The sequence below is a fragment of the Labrus mixtus genome, chromosome 15, assembly GCF_963584025.1.
Source record: "Labrus mixtus chromosome 15, fLabMix1.1, whole genome shotgun sequence".
Taxonomy (NCBI): domain Eukaryota; kingdom Metazoa; phylum Chordata; class Actinopteri; order Labriformes; family Labridae; genus Labrus; species Labrus mixtus.
Genome location: NC_083626.1, coordinates 25,152,137 through 25,178,583, shown reverse-complemented (window position 1 = coordinate 25,178,583; position 26,447 = coordinate 25,152,137). Strand labels below are relative to the sequence as shown.

At 41.5% G+C, this 26,447-nt stretch overlaps 2 protein-coding genes across 2 annotated transcripts in view; one reads left to right on the top strand and one right to left on the bottom strand.

Moving 5' to 3' along the window:
• Positions 1–594: 594 nt before the first annotated feature.
• Positions 595–9,104, bottom strand: olfml3a (olfactomedin-like 3a). The gene is made up of 3 exons (XM_061058095.1): positions 8,698–9,104; positions 5,885–6,200; positions 595–1,558 (listed from the first exon to the last, which is right to left on the bottom strand). Exons 1-3 carry the CDS (start codon positions 8,806–8,808, stop codon positions 774–776), a joined length of 1,212 nt encoding a protein of 403 aa, XP_060914078.1. The 5' UTR covers positions 8,809–9,104; the 3' UTR covers positions 595–773.
• LOC132990062 (P2Y purinoceptor 1) overlaps positions 7,419–26,447 on the top strand; it is a 161,448-nt gene continuing 142,419 nt past the window's right edge. Inside the window, exon 1 of the mRNA XM_061058098.1 lies at positions 7,419–7,428. The gene's annotated coding sequence lies outside the window, so the exon portion shown is untranslated. The remainder of the gene's footprint in view (positions 7,429–26,447) is intronic.

Genomic DNA, 26,447 nt, shown 5'->3' with positions numbered 1-26,447 from the left:
GTTCTGCATCTACCCGGAGGTCTTCCACCAGCTGGATTAGCCAGGAGAAAAAAAAGACCTCAATTGGCTCCTTTTGTAGTGATGGAGCAGCCACCTCACGATCAAACCTCCTCACCACTTTCTCTAATGGTGCTTATCCACTGAAAGAAAAAAACATGCTTTTGAAAATGTGTTTGTGCATTGTGTGTTTTTTACTGCTCAAAGCATGCTGGGATACTAGCAACAGAGATCTCTTCCTGACAGCTTTTATTCAATTCTTTTTGGTGACTACCCAAAGCTCATGACAATAAGTTATGAAGGGAAACCAATTTTGCTGGTGAATTTCTTTGGTACAACTTCTGCATTATTGCTGATGCCACATCAATCCAACTGTCAATACGTTTCACCCTCACTCTTGACAGGGTCACTCTTGAACAAGACACGGAGAGACATTTTTCCTACATTGCTGTTTACCCTCCGCTTGCCTTTTGAAGAATGCGGGTTTAAGACTTTGTTGGCTTTACTCTTCAGACCCTGAGGCTTCGTCCACTTCGTATGAAGAGATTCAAAAACACAGATGCAGGATGAATCCAACAGTTCTCAGTTTGTAAAAAAAAAAAAAAAAGGTTTTAACTTTATTGGCTTCACCTTTAAAAAATAAGACGCCACATCCAATTCTTATACACAGTCTATGTTAAATATCTCCTGGGAATTGCTGCAGACTTCTACTTGAACTATTTTACCATAATTTTTCTCATTGCCTTTGAAAATATGACACCACTCCTCTCCTGCTGTCAAACCAGCAGCTTCCTCTTCATGGTGAGTCTGTAGATGATTTGGTATCCATCGTCCCAGGCGTAAAGCTGTTTCTCTTCAGGGTTGTATTTCAGGCTGGCGTGGGCTCCGTACCTCCTGGGGAAGTAGAGCAGCGGAGCCTCCTCGCTGAGCACCATGTCGTTGACGTCAAACAGGCACTGCACCCGAGACCGGCTGGCCAGGCGGGTGTTGTAAACCACATAGACGGTGCCACAGATTACGAAAGCCGCCTCTGCTTTCTCCCGTGGGCAGCGGGTGTCCCAGATTTGTTCTATATCGAGCGTGGCAGGGTCCATCTTCGCGAGGTGGATGTTCGGTTCACTGTCGCTGGCGGCATACAGGAGCCAGAGGCCTTCGTCGTCTGCCGCGAGATCTGCAACAGTTTCTGGGTTGAGACCGTAAACTGCAGCTCTGCTCTCCACGGGGAACATGGCGATGTCCGTCACAAAGTCGCTCGTCAGGTCATATCTGACCACCTGCATGTCTGTTTCAGCTTCCTGCTGTATGTAGTACAAAAAGCCGTTGTAAATGGCGCTGCCAGGACCACTGAAGTCAGAGGGCAGTCGGATCTGTCTGCTGCTGGAGACGCCCGGAGAGCTGGAAAAGTCCCGAACAGAGTTGAACTGGTAGACGCTGTCCCCTGACGTCCCATTAAAGACGTAGACCTTTGATGATCTGGGGTCTCTGGTCCACATGCCCTTAGGGCTGCCCACTCTCTTCAGGATCTTCACTGATCTGATGCCAGAGAGGATTTCCACACAGTCTGCAGAGATAGCAAAACACAAAAAAGGAGAATTGTGTTTTTGTGATTAAAAAGAAAGACCTTCAGGCGAACATGTCCCCCTATTGATTCTTTTCTTGTCCAATGCCAAAGGTTTATGTAATGTTTCCTTCTGTAATGAAAGGCTCAGTTTTCCAAGGCCGCCAAAACATTTTAATAAAAGAACCAGACATTTGTTTTTTTCTCATTCTTACAGTAGTTAATCCCTCGATTTGATGATTCAACATGGAGAGAACAATGCTGAACCATGAATGATCTCCAACAAATAGCAACCGTCTAAGATGCTTGAAAAGTGTTTGTAGAAGGGTTTCAGCAATCATTAAAAATACACCAATCAGCCATTACATTATGACCACCTGTGCACACTAATCAATCAATCAATCAATTTTTATTTGTATAGCGTCAACTCATAACAAGTGTTATCTCGAGACACTTTACAAAAAGCAGGTAAAAAGACCTTACTCATTGTCTGTTAACATTACAAAAGAGCAGGTAAAAAGACCTTACTTATTGCTATATTACAAAGACCCGGCCTATCCATCATGAGCACTTTAGCAAAGCAGCAAAAGTTACAGTGGTAAGAAAAAAACTTATTTAAAGGCAGAAATCTTCGGCCGGATCTGCCGGGCTTGGAAGGGGGTAGGGGGAGAGATGGGATAAAATGCAGGAAGAGGGATAGGGAGACATAACCATTAAGAAACTATATAACCATTGTATGCAATACAACAACATTTTCTTGGTGACAAGCAAACCCAACACTAGAATGTTTGTTGCTATGACGAGAGCACCGAGTCGCTGCACCTTTGCCCGCCGCCATCTTTGAAACTTCTCCGTAACCCTTACAGCATGACAATAATACAAACCAATACGACAGTTTTGCCATTAATTCTACTTTTACATAGCTTCTACATTTTCAGGTTTTCTTGACAAGGTCAGAAAGGTGATAATTGTGCTTTATATTCATTACTGGAGTCATTGAAGGCAGAGGTGGACTAGAGATCATTATATTGAAGAGTGTTCCTAATATTTTACTCCAACACCTTTAAATATAATGCACTCGAGCTCATAACCCCACAATACGACTTCAATGATAAATATAAAGAAGAATCATCACCATGTCATCAAAAGCAAACATTGTAGAGTAGCATTTATGGCAGAACTGTTGTATTGAATACAGCATTAGATTGAACAGGTGGTCATAATGTTATCGCTAATCGGTGTATATGGGGCACATCAGTAGACACATTAGGCGCACTTTAGTTTTCTTCATATTAGTTAGAAATGACAAAAAAAAATACAAATAATTTGGGTCTTTGTGTGTCCATAAAAATCATCTTTCTTTCTTTCTAACAAAAGCTTAAACAAATCACTTTGACATCTTGATATCGTGTTTTCCACTACTCATTGGATCTTAAACTTTAAAGGCACATTAATATGAAAGCTAGCTTTGCAAAAAAGGATGCTACGTGGTGTTGCTCAGTCTCGCCGTTCAGCCCACCTCAAATCTTCCTCATTCTCCCCGGGATATCTTGGATACAGCCCTGAGGTGTCTGTGTCTGCAGCAGATAATGTGCAAGTCATTACATTACATACTCAACTGCTTCAGCAACTTCATAAAGTTATAATGGGCTTTGTCTTTTTCTCCCTGTTGGATACCGTTCTCCTGCCGCTTTTCACCATCAGGGCACAACTTTGTGTGTTAAGTCATGCCAGCTTTTCAACATAAATATCAGATTCACACAGATAACCATATTACTTATTCGAGCGGTGACACTGACTAAATAAGTTTCATTAGAAGGTTTGAGAGACATTTATATGGGGCTGACTTTGGACGTAAAGTGGTGCATGAAACAAAATGTCCATATTCAGTTTTTATGTATTGATGGAGCTTTAAAACATGCAGTAACCTTGGAACAAAAACATGTTGAGGGTTTTGGGTTGTAAGCTTCAGCTGCTGGGCCACTGTCAATCTAATACAAAAAACATAACCACTCGGTCGTGACAGAACAGATTAGAGTTTTATAACATAAAACTCTAATCTGTTCTGTCACGACCAAAAATAATACCTTAGGATGTTTGATCAAACCTGCAGTCAAGAATACTTAATGTTATAGAGAGAAAAATAAGATTTGAAGCCACTTTTTCAGGCCATTTAAAGCCGCGTTTGGGGAAATAAAAGAGGAAAATTTGAATTTTGAAGCAACATTCAGATACTGTACATCACCACTGATTACATGCCTATGCTGGAATAGTGAAAATATGTTGCTGGTGTACAGTAAATGTAATTATAATCATTTGATTGAGATTAATATCCCTGGCTGACACAATTTGTTCCATTAGCATGATTCAGCGAATTGCCATTACTGCACTGAAATGTTATTTGCAACCTAACATTTCGAGAACATCTAGCAGCCTGCAGCAGTCAATATCTGGCTCACAAATTAAGGCAAATTCAAAGCAGTCAGGAGGAAATAGGACACAGAGGCTCATAATTAGAGGAAGAATTAGTGCAGCAGAGAGACAGCAAGCACTCTGCAAGAAGAAGAAGAAGAAGGGGTCGGGTTGATGGGAAAGCTTTGACTGAAATACACGTACAAAGGATGTTCCCCCCTGATGTTGTCCTGCAGCGAAATCAGCATCCTGCTCACAAATCTTAAAATGGGTCCCCACAAAGGTTTGTTTTGGGTCACTTCACCGACCTTAACAATGGCTCACTGTGCACAGTGCTCAGTCCGGCGAATATGAGCTCAGAGTGTATCTCCACAGCTTCAGGGGCAGCTTCCTCTCCGCAGCACAGCTCGGGAATGAACGGGGAGAATTTAACACACACAAAGTAATATAAAGGGGGCTTTGCTCTGCATTATCAAACTATCCACTTTGTAGTAAAATGTCTGAACAAGACAGGTCTGCCTTTGGTTATGTAGAGCATGAATATCATTAGGATTCTGAGCGTGGTGCTTATGATGCTACCATATCATTCTTGAATTGATGTGTTATTGATTGAAGTCAGCGAGAATAAAAAATAAATCAATATTTTATTCATTTGCTTTGTATATGGAGTCTGCATAAACGGTCCCAAAGGGATTTCCTCATCAAAACATTAAGGGGTTTATCTTTTGGAAACAATTAGATGTGAAAATATAGATCTTATGATTAATGCACACATAAAGAGACATGAGGAACTTTCTCTTTTTTCATGAATATGAGCAACAGAAATCCAGAATGACAACACTTTGTCGTTGTTGTACTGATGTGCAGGACAGCAATGCAACACAATAACAATTCCACTTCTTCATTTAAACATAAATATCATAGGAAATGTTTGAATTTGAAGCTCATGTGATGATTTTAGCTGAAAAACTCTAAAGGTGAAAGCGAAAGCAGCAATAAAACGTCATTTTCTTCATCGCTTTAAATGGTTAGTGTTTCGATCCTGCGTGCATAATCGAACCTCTGCAGATGAGAGCGACTAGTCATCAAACAGCAAGTCACTCTGCTGTTCATCTCCCTCCAGTTTCCTCACAGTTTCTTCTTGCATCAAACTTAAAAACTCTGCTGCTCGCTTTCAAAACAACAACAAAAACGGCACCTCTTTACCTGAACTCTCTCATCCGGGTCATCACCCCCTCCCCGCCCACTATGCTCTGCCAATGAAAGGCGCTTGGTCTAACCTTCACAAGTCTCTCACTAGACTCTTTTTCTCTGTCACCCCCCCCCCCCCCCCCCCCCTAGTGGTGGAACGAATTACCAACCTCCATTCGATATGCAGAGTCTCTTTGCACCTTTAAGAAAAAGCTAAAGACCCAGCTCTTTCATGATCAACACCTACAGCATTAATAATACGCATCATGCTTTAATGGGATTATGAGTCACTGTGTGGCCCACATGAATGACTCAGTGCAGCATTTTTGATCTCAGCAGGTTGTGAATATTATAAAGACAAACTCCTCTGCTCAAAAAGCTCAAACAGAGGAGTGGCTCAGCTGAAAATTAATGAGTTGCGTCAAGCCACATGTCTCCTGGAAAACATGACGTCCACCGACTCAAAGCTCTTCCTTAAATGAGTTGTAACAGTCCTCTGTTTGTTTCCAGTTTTCCAGTGGCTTTTCCCAGACTTAAAACCCTGAAAAAGTTGGTGGTTTATTTCCTGGTTTGGATTTTTAATGTTACGTCTAACTATAAGCTACTGTATGCAGCCAGTATATAAAGTCTGAATGTTTCATGGCTGTCATGAATGAAAAGCAGAGCTCAAAGCACCTCTCCTGCAGAGAAAAAAAGTGTGTGTGTGTGTACTTCCCTGCAACTCACCAGAGAGTCTGGACTGCACCTCCTCCCACTCTTCTTCCTCCTCCTCTTCCTCCCCTCTGCTCTCCTCCAGTCCCCAGGCTCCTTGCTCCACCACCTTGTCTGCCTTCTTGGCGCAGGCCCGGGGCGAAGTCTGGGTCTCCACAAAGTCCATCTCCCGCTCCACCCGATCCACCCGGACCGAAGCTCCTTCCAGGTCTTTGAACAGCAGGCTGTGCTCTTTGCTCAGTGCATCCATGGCCTCAGCCGTTAGCTTTTTGAAGTCCTTCAGCTCCGTGTGGTAGCGATGGGATTGGTCGTGCCAGAACTGCATACGGTCCTGCGGGACAATGGCAGAAGAAAGCAAAGCATGAGTTGTAATACATTAAAGGATGATGTTTTTCACCAGCAACAAGATGAATCCTTCAGTGCTAGTCGCTGAAGTCACAGCAGTGCTTAAAGCTAATGTCATGATGCTAGCATAGCTGTCATATTGATGTCAAGCAGGATTTGGAGCTCTTCATTGTATGCTAACAATTGCTCATTAACAAGGAATGACGAAGTAGGCGTAAAGGGGAGGCTGTCTGAAATGTCATAAGTTTTGTGGGTATAAATTAAAAAACATAATTGTTGGAAAAACTAGGATTAAATCTTCTAGTTAAACTACATGATAAATCCAGGAATCACCAACTACATAAAGTATCCTCAGGGGAACATGAATGTCTGTATCAGGGGCTTATGAAATGGCAATCCTTCAATAATCCTCGATACATTTCATTTAAAAACTAAAATGTTACTTTAAAATCGGTACCAAATGATACTCTGGACACAATAATTGTCTGTAAAAAAAAAAAAGACATGGCTGTTGAGCCCGTAGTTTTGGGATACCTTAGTCTGTGCCAAAGTGGCCAACATGGTTGAAATATCGCAACGTCTATTAGAGGTCGTGTCATGAAATCCTGTGCAGTCAGTCACAATCCCAAGAGGATGAATCAAAAAAAAAATCATCTTCATGTGATTCTCTGAATTTACTAAGGGTATGATTAGTCATAATGCAGACTGACCACAGGGGGCGCCAAAATCAACACAAACCAAAAATTCCTCCCATGAGCTTGAAGTAGATGCAAAGGAAAAGCAAGTTTCAAATAACAGTCTGTATTCTTCATGTCAAAACTTCACATTGGAAAAATACTTCATAAGACAGGTGCGTATAGGTGAGTAATGTGTCCTTTAAACTCTTCAAAAAATATATTCATCGGCTGCAACATTCTGGTACTAGACCTTCATCAGTAAAAAACTTTTTTAAAGGTTTGTTTCAAAAGTGGGGCATCTTAAATAAGGAGTGTAAAGTAAAGCTGGCTACACACTAGAGGATTTAAGGCCCAATTTTGGGGCTCATTTTGCATTCTGAGGATTATAATGTTAAAAACACGTTGACACTGTCCTTATGTCTGTGCGCGCCCCACTTATAGAGGCTGTTGTCCTGCAAGTGGGTGGCCCCGGTTGAGGTCTGGCCTGTGGCTCCTTTTCCACATGTTCCCCACTCTCTCTCTCTTTCCCAGATTTCCGTCTATATCCAATGTCCTGTCTTTACAATAAAGGCATAAAAAGCCCTAAAATATGAGCTTTTAAAAAAAAGATTTGAAATGTGTCTTTGTGTGTACTTTACTGTAACAAAAATTACAGGACAGTTATGACTGAATATATGACTTAATATTTCACCCATACACTTTGTTGCTTTATTCTGAAAGGCCATCAAGGTCACTCCAAAACAATAGCGGTGAGGCCAAGGAGGGGAAAAGGATCAGACCTTAGTCTTGTTTCCCATCATGAGAAATCCCAGATGGGAAAATATGAAGCAATCAAAGCATTATCACATCACCAAACAGAAATCAGTGTTGTGACTGTCACAGTGTGGCTGACAGGTCAATTATTCAGAGCGAAAAATGTAATAACCGAAGGCCTCTCCTCCGTTTCATTTTCTGCCTTTGCTTGCTGTGCGCCTGTGGTCAAATGGAAATGAAAGTTCAATGAAAAACTTGCTGAAGATTCTGCATGTTCACATCAATGCAGGAGCGGAGCCAACATATTGGAAATGAGACCGGAAAGGGGAGCCACATGGGAGGTGAGCAGAGCTGGATTTAGTTGTAAATAGACAATTCATTTCATGCTGTTAACCCCTTTTAGATTGCCTTTTTTTGTTGTGTTGCAGCAACACGGCGGATGAAAAAAGGGAAAATCACAGCGTTGAAAATGTACTCCCAGTGAATGCATTAGAATAATTATTTAAATAAGAGCTCCATAAAAATGACTCCTGCATCCTTATCCCACTCTAAACCAACAAACACCTTCCCTTTCACAACTTCGGCTTCATCCAGTTCCCAAACAAACAAAAAGTGGACTCTCAGTCATTTCCTCCTTTCCCTCCGGCTCTTTGTTGTAATGCAGCTTCCCTCTCTACCAGAACACATCTTTCTATTAGGCTGTTTGGATGTTTGATGCCATGGCAGCAAAAAGGTTGAGCTTGTACTCATTACGGATGTGTCATTGTCTGAAGGGCTGGAGAAAAATCGTTGGACAGAATCTGCGTGTTGCATGCATCAACTGATGTCTCTCCCCCCCCCCCCCAGAGGCGCCTGCAAAGTTGATGAGCTGAGCAGAGATTGCATTAATTGGAATGCATTAGTTAAGATATTAAATTCACATAAAAAGAGGAGGAGGACGCAATCAAGGAGACAAGAATATCTCGTTTTTTTTTAATGACTTTGAAGTCACTTGGGAACCAACACTTTGTTGACAAATGATGTGCCGTTTAAAGTTGTGTTTTTCTTTCTTACCTCGATAGCCAACAGCCTGTTCTCCAGATAATCCATCAGCCCCTGGTAGTAATACTGGGCTCCAGTCAAAGTCCAGGCAGTGGAAACAAGGAGGACTAACACCGGCTTCATTGTGAGCCGATCAATGGGACAGCTGAGTCTTCTTTTTGTCCGTCCCAGTTTCAGAGGCTCCTTCAGGTTTGTATGTGCTCTCCTGCAGATCTGTCCTCACATCAGCTTCACCTTTAAACCTCAAACTCTTGTGTGCAGTGTGAGCTCATGTGCAAAAAGAGTAGAGGAAGGATAGAGAGAGTACGAGGCCGCTCAGAGAGACTTTTCTGATTCTTTGACCGCTCTCACTTTGCTGGAATGTTTTCACAAACTCTCAGGGAGGAGCCTTGAGCCTCTTACCCCTCTCTGTCCTCAGAAAGTGAGTGTGCTGCACTCGCTGTGTGCTCGGGGATGTGTGTTTGTTGCATATGTTGCTCACGCTGTCATAATCAAGTTACACTAAAGAGTCAATGAATTGCGGAGGAAGCATTTAAAGCTTTTACTTAAGATAAAACATTTATCTCCCACACTGTAAACAAATACTTAGTTACAGGTTAAAGTTCTGCAGTGAAACTGATTTAATTAAAGTCTGTAAGAATGCTAATTTGTTGTATATTGTGACCATCAAATGTATAAAACATGGACCTACAGTCACAGTGACGTCACTCATCGGTTTCTGAAGAGGCATTGTGAAGCTGAAAGACGGCGAGCGCAATATTGGAAATGTAAACTTGTTCAGATCTAACAATGCAATGACTGCATTATTTTTAGTTTTTATAAAAATCAAAACAAATAAGTTGGGTGGCCACATAGCCTTGCGGTTATGTCTGGCCCCATGTACGGAGGCTACAGTCCTCCTCGCAGTGGCTGTGGGTTTGATTCCAGCCTGGGCACTTTGCTGCATTTCAGTGTCCACTCACTCCTATTTATTAATTTTTGAATGTATTTTTGTAAATGTACTACTTTATTTTTGTATTATTAAGACTTGCTTGTAATAATACGCCTGAAATAGACTCTGATATTTTTTTCCTTTTATGTGGTTCTTATACCTTGTGGTACACTTTACCCACCTTATTGGGAATTCTGGGGAGAGATTTGAAGACAGCCTCAAGTGGACACCGGAGGAACTGCACTGGTGCGCTGGTTTCAACACTGGAGGCTGTCGTTAATTATGAAGGACCCAAAGCACACCTGTGTGATAATTATGCCGTTTAATTAGGAGCATTATAAACAGCACCTGACAGGTGGATGGAATTCCTTTTTTTTTTTAAATTTGCAGGTTGAAAAGAGATTTGAGAGTAATAAGACTTTTAGTGTGCATATAAATTAAGATCTTTTGTTTTAACCTCGTGAAAAGTTGGAGCTAACTGAGACAGCACCAGCAGAACTAACATGAAGATAATTGAAGTGGTTTGTTTGCAGTTGAACTTGTACTGTACTGACCTGTAGCTACATCAGAAGAAAAAAAAAAAACCTCTGTAGTGGTAAATTTGTTCCAGCTTCACTGGTGCTCATGGTTGATTTGTTATTGGCGCCAGCATTCAGCTCCACTTCCTCATCGACAGCTTGAATCAGTCGATAACAATTCACTGCTTCTCAGGCGGAGATTGTGTTTGTGTGATGTGAGTGAACAGTGAACAGTGTATTATCTGCAGGAGCAACAGTGCATGAGGGTTTAAATTACACTGACTTGACAACGCGTGACCTTTAACCTCTGCGGATCAGGAACGGTTCTGCTGCTTGGAAATAGTAAGATGTACGTTATCGGTACGTAGCGTTTTTAATTCAGTGTATTTAATGATTGTTAGAGCAACAACCACCAACAAGTATTCTTTTTTTAAATAATAAAAGGCTGAGAAGACTTACAGAGACACACAACGGCCTCAATTACTTTATACTTCTTTTAAGAACCACATGTCTCTATCATCATAAAATAAATATAAATACAGATATTTAACAAAAGGGATAAAATCACTACAGTTCACTAGTTTTCAGTAGTTAAAATACAAAAAGACATTTACACCACTGTTTCCAGAAACATGAGGAATACCTTCTGTCACTTAGTGCAGGCTGAGTACGACACTTTCTGACAATTTTCATTTCTTTTTGGTAATTTTCAGTCTCTTTTCATCACTTTGGGAATCTTTGTAATTGATGTGCATTGTTTTTTTTTGTCATTTCCCATCCTTCTGTTGACACTTGTTTCTTTTTGAGGTCGTTTTGCAGTCTCTTTGTTGACATTTAGCATACATTTAAAGTCATGTGTGTCTTTTTGTGGTTATTTTGTGACTATCTGTACTTATCTTTGTGTCTCTTTTTGGTCATCTGTTTTTGCTTCATCTTTATGGTTGATCTGCCTTGACTTTTTATATTTAATTGTTTCTCTGTTGACAAGTTGCATGGCTTAAATACGGTTTCTTGTGGTCATTTTGAATCTATTCGTTGTGTTGTCCCTGCGTCCTTGTGTTTCTTAGCCGTCGTTTTGAGTCTCTTTTGTGTTATCTACTGACTTCACAAAAATAAATGTTAACACTCAACTTCACACAGACACTCTCCAATCAGCTCTCTGCCTCCAAAAGTTCAAACTATGGGACCATCAAGCCTGCGGACACTCGAGGAACACACTTCACAAAGTAAGAAAAGTTCAAGTTGAAGGTTTTTGCAGCTTGTTGCTGTATCATCAGTTTGATCGAGGGTCTTTTAGAGACACTCAGCTTGATGAGCGAGCTCTAATCACGCTCTTTTTTTGTTTGTTTTGGATCGTCCCCTGCCCAGTTTCACCGAGTCCTGTATTCAACCGCAGACCACCCCGCCTCGTCTATTTTTACGACCGCAGACAGACTCAGAGTGTTGTCAAGGTAACAGAGTGCCATACAGCTGCTTTTAGAATCGAAATGGGCGACCTGGAGTTGATCTAATCTGAAATACATTGCCTGTCTGGCGCTGGCAGGCGGGGGGCACTGACAGGCCAGTGGCTGTGTGTGTTCATGTGTGTGTGTGTGGTTTTATGCCCTAGAGGTTGGGTTCAATCATACTTTTTGATTGATGTGAGTAATTATACTTTTATCCACTTTTTTCCCCCCTACATATCGTTAAATCGATTTGAAACATGCGTCACACACTGACTGACACTCACTGTGAATTTTTAATCGGTTATTAATTATCGGCCTAATCACTCCATTGAATGTTGTGATGTGATCAAAGGGCAGAAGCAGCATCCAGGATTCATTACGCTCTGCTTAGCGTCGGCATATTGACGTCTCATAACCTTTCAGCTGCAGGCTGGTGTGAGATGAGAGGGTGTAACTGTTCTTCAGACGTTTGTTTGAGGGCCGGTCTAATTGATTTAATTTGTTCAAGGGAAGCAAGAGGGCAAAGTCATGACATCATTTACTAACACACAACTATGAGTTGCTGGCTTGTTGCAAAGTTGTCCACAAGATGGCAGCACCTCTCTTCATATGGAAAACTGAGCAGCGGGGAAATAAGATCTCTGATCATTTCCCTTAGTGTGACACTTTAAAGGGTACAAAAATACCATTTTAATGCACTTTAAATATTATTATGAAGATTTCTTGTTCTGCAGAAAAAAGCACTCCACTTGTATATTTTATGTTGAATGAGATATTCTAAATATAGATTCATCATCCGAGTGTTAAAGTATGCAAGTGGTAACAATCATTTATTTGTGCTAAACCTTAATTATGCACATATCGGTGCACGCCGGATAGCCTATAGCGGTTATGTCTCGTGCCTCACATATAGGAGCTACCGTGGGTTTGAGCTCTTTGCTGCATGTCATCCCCCCCGCTCTCTCCTCCCAGCACTTACTGTCCATCTTCAGCTGTCCAATCCAATAAAAAAAAAATTCACAAAAATACAAGAAAATAAAAAAGCACATGCCTGCATCACTGTGCAGCTGCTCAATTGCACCTTTATCAATCAATCAATCAATCAATCAACCTGTATCTATATACCTGAGAGATCATTAAGGACCAACCCTCATTTACAGACTCAATTAAAAGACAGACAATACGCATGAAAAGAACCAGGAGACAGATGTACGGTGGTTCTGAAGGGGCTGAAGGAGAGACCTTCAACATCACATCTTTCTTTGAGAGAGGACCATCCAACCTTGTTAAACAAGAGACAACAAAGTGTGTGATAGGCGTCACCAGTAATAAACGTTAACACAGAGTGGTGGGCCGAGTCGAGACGTTTAAGGGTTATGGAGGGTGCATGTCTACAGATAACATCACCATATAGTCCAAACGTTGCCTCCACACCCCTCTTTGTCTTCCTTTAGGGTTTCTTATATGAAAGCTAATTATGGTGCGGTTGAATTATTGTGTTTTTATATTTCTTCTTTGGATTTCATTCTGTTATATTAAAGTTCCTGGACGGTGAGAGCGCCGCTGATTCATCGCCTTTTTTATGTCTCTATTTTCTTTAGCATCATTAGCAGCAGAGAAGTGCGGGACAGACTTTAATGAATGAAGATATATAGTGTTGGATAACCCTGCTGGTTTCCAAGCAGGGGGTTGGCCCCTCCAAAGTGTCACTCACAAGATATATGTGGGAGGGTCATGAGAGTTCAGTGGTGCAGAAGATAATCAAAATTAAATTTAGGTGTTTAATTCTGTCAAGATTTTGGAGACATTTCTCTCACCTTTGATTTTTCTGGGGGGTGGGGGGTGGGGGGTAATGAACCATGTTAAAGTTGATGATATGTTAAGAGGGGAAATGTCTCTTTGTCAGCTCTGCAACATGAGAGCCAGACATGATGTCTTATAGGAATGGTCCAAATGCACAAAACCAGTTTAATGTCTTTAACAATGTTTTTATTTTACCAGTTTGTTAAAGTCATTATGTGTATCATGTTAATGTGAAAAGAAATGAAAGCTGTTTTAAGGCTGTATTCCTTTAAATTACAGTTACATAGAAGTATAAAGTAGCAGGAAAGAGAAATACTCAGGAACCACAAGCATCTTAAAATTGTTCTTAAACGCCGTCCAACAGTTAATGTTGCTGGTTCTGCTGGTCAGTGTGCTCGGCTCCGCTGTGGTTTGGATCAGAAAACGGTCCGCAGAGATACTAGAGATTCTTGTTGTTGCTTGAATTGGCTTTTCTTCCTCATTGTTTGGGGTCCCACAGAGCCCACCACTTTATGTGTAAAATGTAAAACAATAACCACTGAAAAAACCTCCTTTTCTGTTTGACTTAGAAGCCAAATGGAAGAACGTATCGGTATCATTAAATGGAAAAACTCCAAAACCTCAGCTGGACGAGTGGTGTAACATACAAAAAAAATCAAGATGTGAGCTTGGCTGAATTGTATTCGAGATGTTTGATCAATTACACGTCTACAGCCCGATCCGGAAATATTAACATATAAAGAGCAAGACACGTCCAGAGAACAACTTTGTTGCAGCTGCTGATACCAAACTATTAGAAACAAATGACTATGACACACGTCCCATGTGTGGAGGCGATAGTCCTCAGTGTAGTGGCCGATGGCTCGAATCTGACCTCAGCCCTTTGCTCCCTCCTTGAAACATTTCCTGTCTCTCTTCAGCTGTCCTCATATCTAATAAAGGCAAAAGAGTCCCAAAAAATATCTTTATATATATTTATAATGTTCTTTAACTTCCCTCTTTATCATTTATATGCAGCTCATAGATGTGTATTTAAGGGCTGCTAATGCACAGTTATGTATCTGAATGCTCTTATGAAGACAATTTGACGTTTTTAACAGATTTCTTCCCCCATGATCATTTATTTTACATCATTACAACTAAAGTTTTCAAGATTGATCAATGAGCTGTTGGCCTCTGCTTATGGACGCTCACAAAAACAGTTATCGACAAACACATAATTAAACACTTAAAAAAACTAAATATATCTGCTTACAGCTGTCAAAGTGAGTTATAAACCGTCTACAACATGTTTATGTGCTGGCTATGAATGCAGCTTTGAATATGATTATGAATGTGTGGACATCTGCATGCATGTGTGTGTGTTTTAGTGTGTCTATATGTGTGTGTGTGTGTGTGTGTGTGTGTGTGTGTGTGTGTGTGTGTGTCTGACAGAGTCCAGAGTATCTCATGTAAACTTGTGTGTTTGCCTTCACACCAGGCGTCAGGAGCCACCCATAAAAACCTCTTTCCTCTGCAACTAAACAAAAAAGCCAAACACCCGTAAAGGCAACCTTTCTTTATTACCCCTTTCGTATTGATTGAGAGAAAAACCGAGCAGCGCGGTGCCAGGTCGTATAAAAGCGCAGACCGAACGGGTGAGGCAACGTAAATCCTTTTAGTCCCTTGTAAATAGCTTTAATACACCCGAGGCGCCAAATCACTTGACCTGCGTTAGCCCTGCCCGTTTGGGGGCTTTCTGGCTGACTGAGCAGCGTGGAGCCAGTCCTTCTCCTCCCATTCTCTGCCTGTCAGTCCAGGTAATAGTCAAGGCCTTATTAGTGACACACATGCCCTGCCTGGGCTTCAAACTTTCAGTATTAAATCAGCTGCTTGGAGCCGTGCTTTTTTCCTACACTCCCAACTCTTTGATCTTTCCATTTTTATTGCGGGGGAAAAGTGTTTCTTCACCATGCAAGTGCTGGATCTGTGTGTTTGTGTTGTTGGCCGCATGATCTCGGAAAGCTAACGGCTTAGTGCAACTTTTGGGAAGATCCACGGAGCATCAGTGAGTCATATAACTACCAGGAATTGTGAAACTGTGGTTTGAGGTGTGAGGTGTATCAGAGCCAGATCCCGACAAGGTATGCATTGAGTACACACATCAAGTACACACACAGTACACAGGTGTGTCTTGTTTTAATTCATTGCATACAGAGACTCCTTGAGAAAAGAATATTTTTTTTAGCACGATATCTAAATCTGGCCGTGCTCGATAATGAAAACTGTCTCTCAACTTGAATGTTTCATTTTCTGGCCGCCCTGACAGCAAGACATGCACTTGCTTGGCGTTGCAGAGCAGAGAGAGAGCGAGAGAGCCCGAGGGGCTGTGGACAGCTGCTCAGAGGGGTAAAAACTCTCGACAAAAGCAGCATTTATCCACGGTGGGCTCTGCATGGGAGCTCGGCCGCTGGAAATAAAGACACAGTATGTGAGAGAATATCCAAGGAAATGCCGTCACACAGCCAGTTGTCCCTGGACAGGAGCGCACAGCTGTTAGCCACAACGCTCCTCGCTGTGGACGCTGCTCTCGGCTGTGCTGCAGAGTGATGTTAAACACACACACACACACACACACACACACACACACACACACACACACACGAGCACGTCTGAGCATCCACTAACAGTAGAGCCACACAAAGGGTTCCAACACGGTGTTATATCATTCAGTTTATAGGACAGCTTTACAATTTTCAAATCGTCTCCAAACAAAACTCATGCCCAGATTTGTCCTGTTGTAATACTGTTCATAAACTGTCCACTTAGAGATCTGTTCTTCACCATAAACTTTATATTAGCAGCCGACATAGCCACTGTGACATCACAAATCCGTCTGGAGACCATCTCTGTTTGGAATTGTTGGCCGCCATGCGTTAGATTTCAAGCCCGAAGTGAGCATATTCTGCACAAAAAGATGCAGCTTGAGGCGGGCGAGGAGTTAGCAAATGCTAACTAATGCTAGCACTTGCTTGGTTAGCTAGGTGCAATAGTTAATAATGGAAAGCTAGAATTAAACCGTAAACATAATGCTTGACAGAAAAAAGCCTTTGGACACTATTAGCATGAAACTGCTCTTTAAAATTGACTTCAAGGCAACTGAAGAATGGGTTATCCCCTCTGATGTTGGTAGAGACCAAAAACAGAGCTAAAAGGAGAGTTTAAGGAGGACTCTAATTCATCAAGAGGACACGAATAAGACTCAAAATAAATGCTAGAAAAATAGAAATGCAACTACTGACAAGCACATTCACCTTATAAGCTTGACCTCGTTGTCTTCACAACTGGTTATGTGCACCCAACCAACCATAAATTACTTCTGGCTGTATTTTGAGTTTGTCTCTTCATATCAGATAGTTTGTCCCCTATTGTGTTGCCTTGAGAAAAGTGTCCTTGCTAAGGCACCACAGAGTAACACAGAGAGGGAATATGATTTTTCCAATCCAGACTGTTGAAACCTTGTACTTATTGCCTTTAAAAAACATAAGGGTGACTTAAGGGTTGTACATGGGGATCATGTTGGAAGGCAATCTTTTGATGCCTTGAAAGTACAGATTTTTTTCACCAAGCAAAAACTGGGAAAACATAAATGTGGGCACATGAATTGTATTAAGACAGACTTTAAAGATTGTGAGCCTATGAGGGAGACACAAGTGGGAAAGTTGTGCTCCAGAAGCCTATTTTTGATCAGGTGCAGTCGAGCTCCACAGCTGTCAGGGAACACTTGAGTTTTATTTAATGCAGCACAGTCGTGTGCCATGCAAAAATCTGATTACACCGCCCGAGGACACCGCCAACCACTCCTCAAGCACCTCGTATGTGTGCGTCCCGAGCGTGTCTACATGACAAGTTTCAGCATTGTTCTTGTTGCACTTTCTGCCTCTGGAGCTGAGTGAGGAAACATAGCAGGAGGCGGGCCTGTGCATACCATTAACTCACAAAGCACTCATTACAGGAGTATCTCGCGTATCCTCTATACCAGCAAAACATGTCACCTCACGTTCTCCACCTTCACTCTGAACACCGCAGCACTCAAACCCAACACCTCTTTGGCACCGCGCTTCATTCTAACCATGACTCACTTGAGTGAAATGCCTCAAACATTACAGTTGCCAAATTATGAAGCGAACAGAAATGTATGCACGGGGCACGGCCCCCTCTTCTCGTAACGGGGGGGGGGGGGGGGTGACATAGTGATGTAGCCTCTTGCAACTCACCTGCAGCCCCCCCTTTTCTGCAAAACAAACTGACATGTTTTGCCTCCCATATGGGACCATATATTTTATTTACTGTCAACACCAGAGCTAGAGAAATGAGGTAAGAGTCTGCAGACAGACATTAAATTACAGCCATAATTGCTCAGGTTCATTATGGAGGCTCTGCAAAACATGCTCCAACACTGATTGGTGCATAAACAGCAGCTCCGGGTAGTTATCTTTGTAGAAGTCACCACATTATCTGCCCTTACATTCTGATGAGTGATCTGAGTGCATGTAAAAGGCACATACTTCTTTTATAAGGTAATTACATGTTTAGTGGCTCCATGTCTGGATAAGTGAAAGTATGAAAGCATCCTACCCTGAGATGTATCCATAGCTGCTCTACAATTACACTACGACTTGTAATAAAAAAAATTTAAAAAAAAGATACTCCAATATGTCGACGATGACATTCTTTGCATCATGTTAAGGTTACGACCTGTGATTGCACTGATAACAAGCAGCATTTAGCTCGAGTATGGAAACAATTTGGCAATTCCTGGACCTCCATTAAATCAAATCAAACCTAGTAAGAAGCAAATCAGGTATTTCTATATCAGGCTGTCATCTTGAGGTATGTCCCGAGAGTACTTTACTCGAAAAACTAGTGTCACAATCAGTACATCAATGCAGACTGGAGCAGGGCTCATCAGACATGGACCTGTCAGCAGCTGTTTCAGTCTGTTGCACGGTGTGGAAAAGCTCTGTCATGGCCTACCTAATGGTAATTGTTTGGGGCAGTGAGAGGCAAGGGTCTTGTCTGCATGCTGGTGTCTCAGAGGGTTTGGAGAAGAGGCGACAGCAGTGATAGTGGAGAACAAGGGAAGGGGGGCGGGGGGCTATTTGAGAGGAGACAGAGATTTCTGTAAACAACATGGTATGGTTTAAGAGTACATGGGGATGAATGTCTGAGATATTTAAATCCAGAGCAGGCAAGTGACTTTATGAACAATAATGGGGGGGTCATTCAAAAGCATTTTTTATAACGTAAATACCGGTAATATGCACAGTCAAGTGGATGGTATGGCACAATACCTTTAAATGTTTAGTGGTGTGGTAGTACTTTATCAAGAAATGCTATTTAAACTGGGTTTCTGGACATGTTTGCTGCCTGCTGCATCACACATTTGTTGTTATGATTGGTCATAGCCTCCAGAGTTTTGGTCGTTGTCCATTGATAACGACTTGGAAATCAACAAGACTTTGTTATTTGCACAGTCGTCTGATGCAACAGATGTACAACCTCATGAATTATTTGTGCACTTACTTTACTTGAATCCATTTTGACCGATTCAATACTGTTTTGTTATTTTGACATTTCCAATGTGGGTGTTGCAGTCTTTGCCATCGTCAACCAACAGTGTTGAAAAATTTCCCCTACAATATGCGGACGTAAAAAAATGTGCAGTTCCTCTAGTATCCACTTGAGGTTGTCTGCAAAAGGCCAAGGAATCACATATTAAAATGCCCATTTATCAGCAGTAAAAAAACATGTTGACAGCCTGGTTCTAAAAAACAGGTTTGGTCTAAAGAGCTCTTTTTTTATTGGTTCACACTTTAACAAGGATATATTTTTTATAGCTTATCTATTTTGTTGATAGCAAGGCTAAGAGCTATGCATAAGTTTGCATAACCAGGGGCGCTGTAGCTGTTTGCCAGGAGGGCTTAAGGCTCGCTTTGACTAACTCTTTGCCTGTTTTTAGAATTCTGAAAAGTTAGGTGGAATTATAATTTCCAAGATTGTGACTGCGAGCTGAGACTAAGTCCATTTTTATACAATCTGCAAGTTTTTGGGAAGGAAACCTACTTAAAACTCTGAAGACGGCCTTCCATAAAATAAAATAAAAGGTTAATCACCCCTTCCTATTTTCATACAGTCCCTAAAATGGTAAGAAAGGTGAGGAAAGAGGAAAAAGTGGGAGACCAGGAGAAAGAGAGGGGGAGAAAAAGTGTCGGGAGGAGAGAGAGAGATGGCGTCTCAGACAGACTGTCTGGCTGCAGCGGGATCTTCAGCACTCAGCGTCATATGATTCTGGGGTCAGAGGTTATCCCCACTGATGAATATCGGGCCGAAGCCTCGTCTCCCTCACAAAAGAAAGGGAGTTGTTTTCACTCCCTGAGTCTGGAAAGTTTATTTCAGGAATCCATCCTGCCAGCACGAGACTGTAAACCTGTCTCAAGTCAGAAGAGTTACGTCCACAAATATTACACTTTTTCTTTTTACGATTTCATTGGCCTGCCAAAACATCAAGCGATGCTCTTTCCCATTCAAACGCATTTCTGTGTGTAATCACACGGCAAAGAAAGGTATGTACACACGGGTTGTGTGTGTATTTCCTCACGAAAAATTCATTCCTGGGATTTTGACAGGATTTGGAAGATTATAGTTTGCAGACTGTGAGCTGTGTGAAAGTACACTTGTGTTTTGTGTTTATCCTTTCATACTGAACGTCTCATCCAAAAAGCCGTCTCATTATATCCCTCCGTCTTAAGGTGGTAATACAGCAGCTTTATTGGCAATGAGGATGAGCAGCAGCCCCAGAAACAAGAAGCCTCAAAAATACACATCTTGTTATTTCCTTATAAGAACATATAAGTTATTTTTAATCTAAAAAGTTTGTCTATGTATGTACATCTTTAGAAATCTTCCCACAAATGTGCAGACTTGTGATAATGAATAATAACAGGGCATTTCAAATAACACTGTCAGCAGGATTTCTACTAAAAGCTTCTGGGAGATTATAGCTGCCCAGGAGTGACAAGTGTGATATATGAGATCACACGTGAACAAACGGATTGTATTTATGAGCCTACCAGAACAGTCTGCCCCCGGATATACACAATCGTTTGACAGGCTTGATTTGAGTAATGAAAAACCACACATGCTCTCCATGCAGACTGAGAAAAGGTCGGTCTGGAGGGTCAAGCTGCAAAAAAAAAAAAAGGAAAGGAAGGCAGGTGTTCAGATGAAGATAAATCTATTGAGGTGGCAGAAACTACACTCACCTAGGAGTGGGTTCCCCAAAAACTGTAGGTAAATTGGTGTTGCTCTGGTGGGTGTTCGAGAGGCAGGGTGCGGCCAGGTATGAGGTTTACAGATCATTAAGAAGCCGACAACAAGAGGAGTGAGCGCTGGAACTTAATGGGATATAAAAAAAGGGCTGAGGAGGTTTGCAGAGGGATGAATTTACTGCCTGACAAAAATGTTCAACGTCAAACTTATTTACTTACATAGATCGAGTTTGAGGCTTGAGCAAGAGATTTTAGACTTAAACATCACTCTCCACCACACCATCGTTATAATAAGCAAGGATAAGCCTCTTAAGACGCGTCATGGCCTAAAAATGTCCTGACGAGTCTTTACATTATTTTGATTCTTCGGTTGTGCGCGTAGATAAATATACACAGAATTACAGAGAATAGAAAAGAAAATCAAGCCTCCAGCGACACCTCCAACCCCCCCCCAATAAGCTCAAGCCGCCGGACATAATTGTCCTTGGCCCGAGCTGCAATTGCCTGTGGCCTGAATTGTTGTGTTAGCAGGCTAATGTTGGCACACTTAAGTTAGCTTGTAGCTTCACATTGCATGTAAATTTACACAGAAGAAAAAAACACTGCTTCTATCAGACAAGGGAAACCTTCCGCTGGGAAGGACGTGTAAAGGCCCTGACACACCGAGCAGACGGCAAAGAACTAGTGGCGACGAAGGCCGTCTGTGGCGTCGCGTCTTGGCCAAAAAGTTGCACTTGAACACACCGCAAAGACTACAGCCGACGGCCAACCACCACGTACGCTCTGCGCATGCGTGAGAGGAAGTAACTCTCCATGCCAGCAGACGGCGGTAGTCCGTTGTTATGATACGAGAAGACCATTTTCACACAGCTGTCGCGCACCACTCGTATTACAGGTCGTCTACTCATCGAGAATAATGTCTGATAAAAAGTTGAAAATGGCGCTGGCGTTGTCAGCCCTTGGTCTTTTAGTGGAGAAAGAAAAGAAGAGGCGGAGGCGACAAATAAAGAGAAACCGCACTAATGGGTGAAAGCATGGATACTACAGCGGCAGTCTCAAGGTGCTTTACAGAACCTGTGTTGAGAGCTGGAGAGAAATGAAACATCCAAATCAGAGAGATTCCTCTCACCGACGCCGATCGGCCAAAAAAAGTCCAAGGAAGTAGTTTCTGTAACAGTTACTTTACCTTGAAGCCATTTCTGCTTAAATATGTATTAAAGTGAAGCTCCTTTGGGTGAATCATAAGTACTTTAAATAAGAACACAGACAGGATTCAGATATTTTTAGATTCTTCTAGTGTGTTTTTCCCAAGAATTTCATTGCATCCAACGTATCTTTTGCACAACAGTTGCTATCACCATAAAGTATTTTTAAAAAAGGCCTCACCTTATTACGTACTCCAGAAACTGAAGTCTTGTTTTTAAGTTGCCTCCTGAAAAAATGCAATCCCAGGAACGTTTCACGTACAAATATGGTTACAATGCAAACAGGAAATCGTAAAAAGCTGAACCAGCATGCTTTTAGTGTTCCAAGTTTCACATTTTGTGACAAATATAGGCTAAAAATGCACAGCTCAAGTTGTAGCCCACATTGCAGATCACTTCATGGAAGCATTGCACTTCCTGTTTGTATCCCCCAAAGCATTTTGGGAACCGTAGTTCTCAAAATGGGAGTATTACATTCCCCTATAGAAGAAAGTTGAAGTGTTGGTGAGGAGAGGTGTCTCAGTTTAGTTTGTATTTGTCTCAAAATCTTTGTCTCAGTGTCTGACTGTAATCCAAAATTAAACAAAGTGTTAAAAACTACAAGTCACACAAAACTAAGCTAGGTGTTTGCCCCTGATTCCAGTACTTTGCAGAGCTTAGCTAAATATCCCCAGTATTGTATTCAACCCACAGGCATGAGAGCAGCACCAATCTTTTCATCAAAATGTCAGAAAAAGACAAATAAATGTATTCCGCAAAATGCAAAACCCTTTTTTTTAACACGTAAAAACATTCAGACACAAACAAAGTAATGAGGCTTTTAAGAAGTCAGACAAAACAGGGACCGAATGAGCACAATAGGTCTTGGGTCTGCATGTGCAATTGTCCCTAATTATGACTATGATTCAAGGGAGCTCCACATTCCAGTGCCTCTTATGGTTTTGCTGCTATGTATCTTGGAGCCTGTGGAGCCATTAACACGATACCAATCTCACCAGTGGCTCCAGTTTGGGCCTCCCGTGGGCTCCTGAATGCAACCTGTCCAGCCTCTGTGGGATCCAAACATCCACCTCCCCTCCAGACTCGCACACTTTTCTCCCTGAGGAGGTGGGCATCAGGACAAACAATCAATGCCAATGACAGATCCACGTCAGACGGAGCCTAATTATGGGAACAGCGCTCTGAGAGATATTGTGTCATTAAAACCCACCGTCTCCACTCCAACTACACCAGACTCTTCCCTGCTGCCCGTCCATGCTGTGAGGTGCATTTGTGTGTGTATCAACCTTGTTCTGTGTCCCTTGTCCTCATGTAACTTTTTGTGTTGCAATCAGATCACTCTTATCCAGAACAGGTTGTTAAGTGAAGACACAGGAGAGACATGACAAAACAACATTTTTAGAGGCCATGTCTGACTGAGGGAAGCCTCAAATAATCAAAAACAGCTGCAATCTGAGAACTAAATGACTGAAAATACTTACATAGCTGCTGTCTGATTTTGAAACCATTCTCGCCCAGACACCATTAATGGGATTGTTTACTCAGAGGAAGATATGACACATTCAGTTTGCAAAGACTGCAGAAAAGTGGTCTTGGCACTCAAATTGGACAGGTACATCAGGTTAATGACCTGCAGGCATTGTACAAAGGCGTGATCTGTGTTTGTGTTTCTTGTCTTCTGCGAGGGCAATATTAGAGAAGCTGAGCCAAACTACAAATCATGTCGGCCTGGAGGCAAAACGCAGCTGAGCAACAGATAAATGTCAATTATCAATTGTCAATCAATAATTATTATCCATCTGTTTCAATTGAAAGCCCTGTGACAGATAGGTGAGATGGCAGCTGAGCAACTAAAACACAACATGACTCACAGGCTAACACTAGCTGGAGGCTACGTAAGATATTTTGCTGTTTGCAGGCAGATTCTCTTTTCTGCCATTAAGTCAAAAGACGGTAACTAAAAACATGCTCAAAAATAATAAAATCATTTAATTTGAAGCTCATATTTTCCTTTTATCACACCAAAAAAACACAGGAACTTTTAGGAACAGCAACAATCCCCCCCTACCAAATAAGGCTAGTTGGATCAGTTAGCCTTAGCCGGCTCGCCAAACCAAGCCAAAGCTTTTATGTGGGTTGCAAGATATAAAAATCAGCTCCTCCTACTCAGTCACGGGCAATTTCACTTAACAATTCCTGCTTCATTCTCACATGGGCGCATCCCGGCTTCTTGCTGAAAATTTACTAGGGGACTGGAAGAAAAAAAAACGGCAGTTTGCCTTCTCACATGCAGCTCGACCTGAAAATTTCTGGAAGTTTTTAGGAGTTTTGTGCAAGTGTGAAACCCCCATATGTGAACTATTGGGTGAAATAGTAACAAGTTGACTGATTAAACATCAAAAAAGACTAAAAGAAATACTACAATTCATTTGTGGAGTTGTGTTTCTTGACACCTGATAAATGTAACTCCAATATTGACTTGTTTTAGCTCTGTTTTTGGTCCCCTCCTCCTTCTGGAGAAAAACACATCAGTTCCTTTAGCTAATACTGTGTTTGCTAGCTTGTTGCCAAGTTGCCATCTGACAGCCTTTTGGTGTTGTGTGATGTAGTGTGCAAGTGTGTTTTTTTCAGAGGTTTCCTCTTTAAAAAAGTGCATGCTGGAGCCATAAACAAGAATATGACTGGGTTGAGTGAGAACCAAAACAGTAAAGTTGTGGGCCAGAAAACCAAAACACAGATCTGTAAACACCAGAAAGCTCAGTACAGCATTATAGAACTACTGTTGGAAGATTCTTTTCAGCAGGATCATCACTATAAGGGAGCCTGACACCCTTTAACACACAAATAGTCATTTGATATTCAAATACAATGTGGATTAGCTGCTTTAAAGAGCAAGCTGAATTACATTTTTCCACCTAGGTTTAAAGGTCAATAAAACGTAAGTAAATTATTCATTTAACATTAACAAGCTCTTTTATTTAATCCTTTACAACTTATTGGAAAGAGGATCAGGATAACGAATACATTAATGCAAAAAACAGCGAGGAACAAGCTCCCCTGTATTGCATTTCTCTTTCATCTTCTTCCCCGCTTGGTCAACACAGGGGGACGGTATCGCGGCAACAGATTTGTTTGGGGCAGCCTCGGTATCAGCAGGACACGGACTGCTCGGCTCTGTTTGGAGTAACTTAGGCTGCTGTGAAAAAATCCATGGCATGCTAAAAACATAATATACAGGAGCCTGGCATCCCTAAGAGAGAGTCTGAATGTCTGTTCCTCTCTGCAGGTAGCCATGTTTGGAAGTGCTGACAAACAGAGAAGAAAGACAGAATGCACAGAGGCTGGACGCTCTCCAAAATGTCACCTCCTCCTCCTATTTGGGCTCCTACTATGGTAACAATAGTCATAACCCTGCTTGATTGTTGAGTTTATATTTCAACTTAAGCACTTTTATTAAGAACTGTAAAAAATCCAATAAATTTCCTGCTTCAGGCCTATATGAATTTTCCCCTTTAAGGAAACGATATAATGTTTGGTTTGAGCTGTACCCAACTCAGTATGAAAAATGTTTCAAGTAACTGCCATTTTTTTAAATACTTTACTTTTTATCCTTTAGTTGAGTGGAAGATTTTGGCCAGATAGTGAGCTAAAGTTAGCTAAAAATGCAGCCGCCAAAGCCCTAAACTAAAGAGTGTCAAAGATTTTTAAACGTTTTTTTTTATGAAAAACAACTAATTTGGTGTTTTTTTTACCATTTATTTAAGGGGACAGGATACTTCTGTGTATAAGTGAACTCACAGCAGAGACCTGGTATGAACTATTAAGAAATCTGAACCTAAAAACAAGCTAATACGTTAACAAGCTAGCAGCTATAGCCTACCGACAACCAGCTTTCCAAGGAGGGTCAAAGAAACACAGACATTATTCAGTAGGCTAATTTGTAATATTCATAGATCCATTTGATTGTGCTGAAGAGGAGAATGCTGCAGATAATCTGATTCTTGAGGATAAACGAATATCGAAACAGAAAAAGTGTGAAGCAAGACAGCTATCGCTAAAGTTTAGCTTCTAGCCTGATGATGCATTTTTTGATAGCATGCCATTCTGTTTGTCCTGCACAGCACTGTGTACAGTGACAAAGCTGAAATAAATAAAATACAAACATACTGAGTAAATTTTTAGCAGCCATCGCTAATTGTCGCATTACTTATAGTTTCCATTTTTTTAAGGGATGTCTGTACACCAAGCGACAACCTCCGGTGTTGAGCCTGGGTGGAAGTGCAAAATCTTGCAGTTCCTTGAGTGTCCACTTGAGGCCAAAGCCCTGGAAGACACATACACACCCATATTAAAATGCCTGTCTTGACAGCAACAATAACTGTGTCAATAGCCTGGATTAAGAGACGAATGTGGTCTGAATAGCTCATTTATTTATCAGCACACACTGTACAGGGTGTGATTTTTTTTTTTCTCGATGACTAATTTGTTTGGATTTTATGAAGAAGAGTGATCTGACTGACAGGCGGGCATGTTGTAGCTGTTTGTCAGGA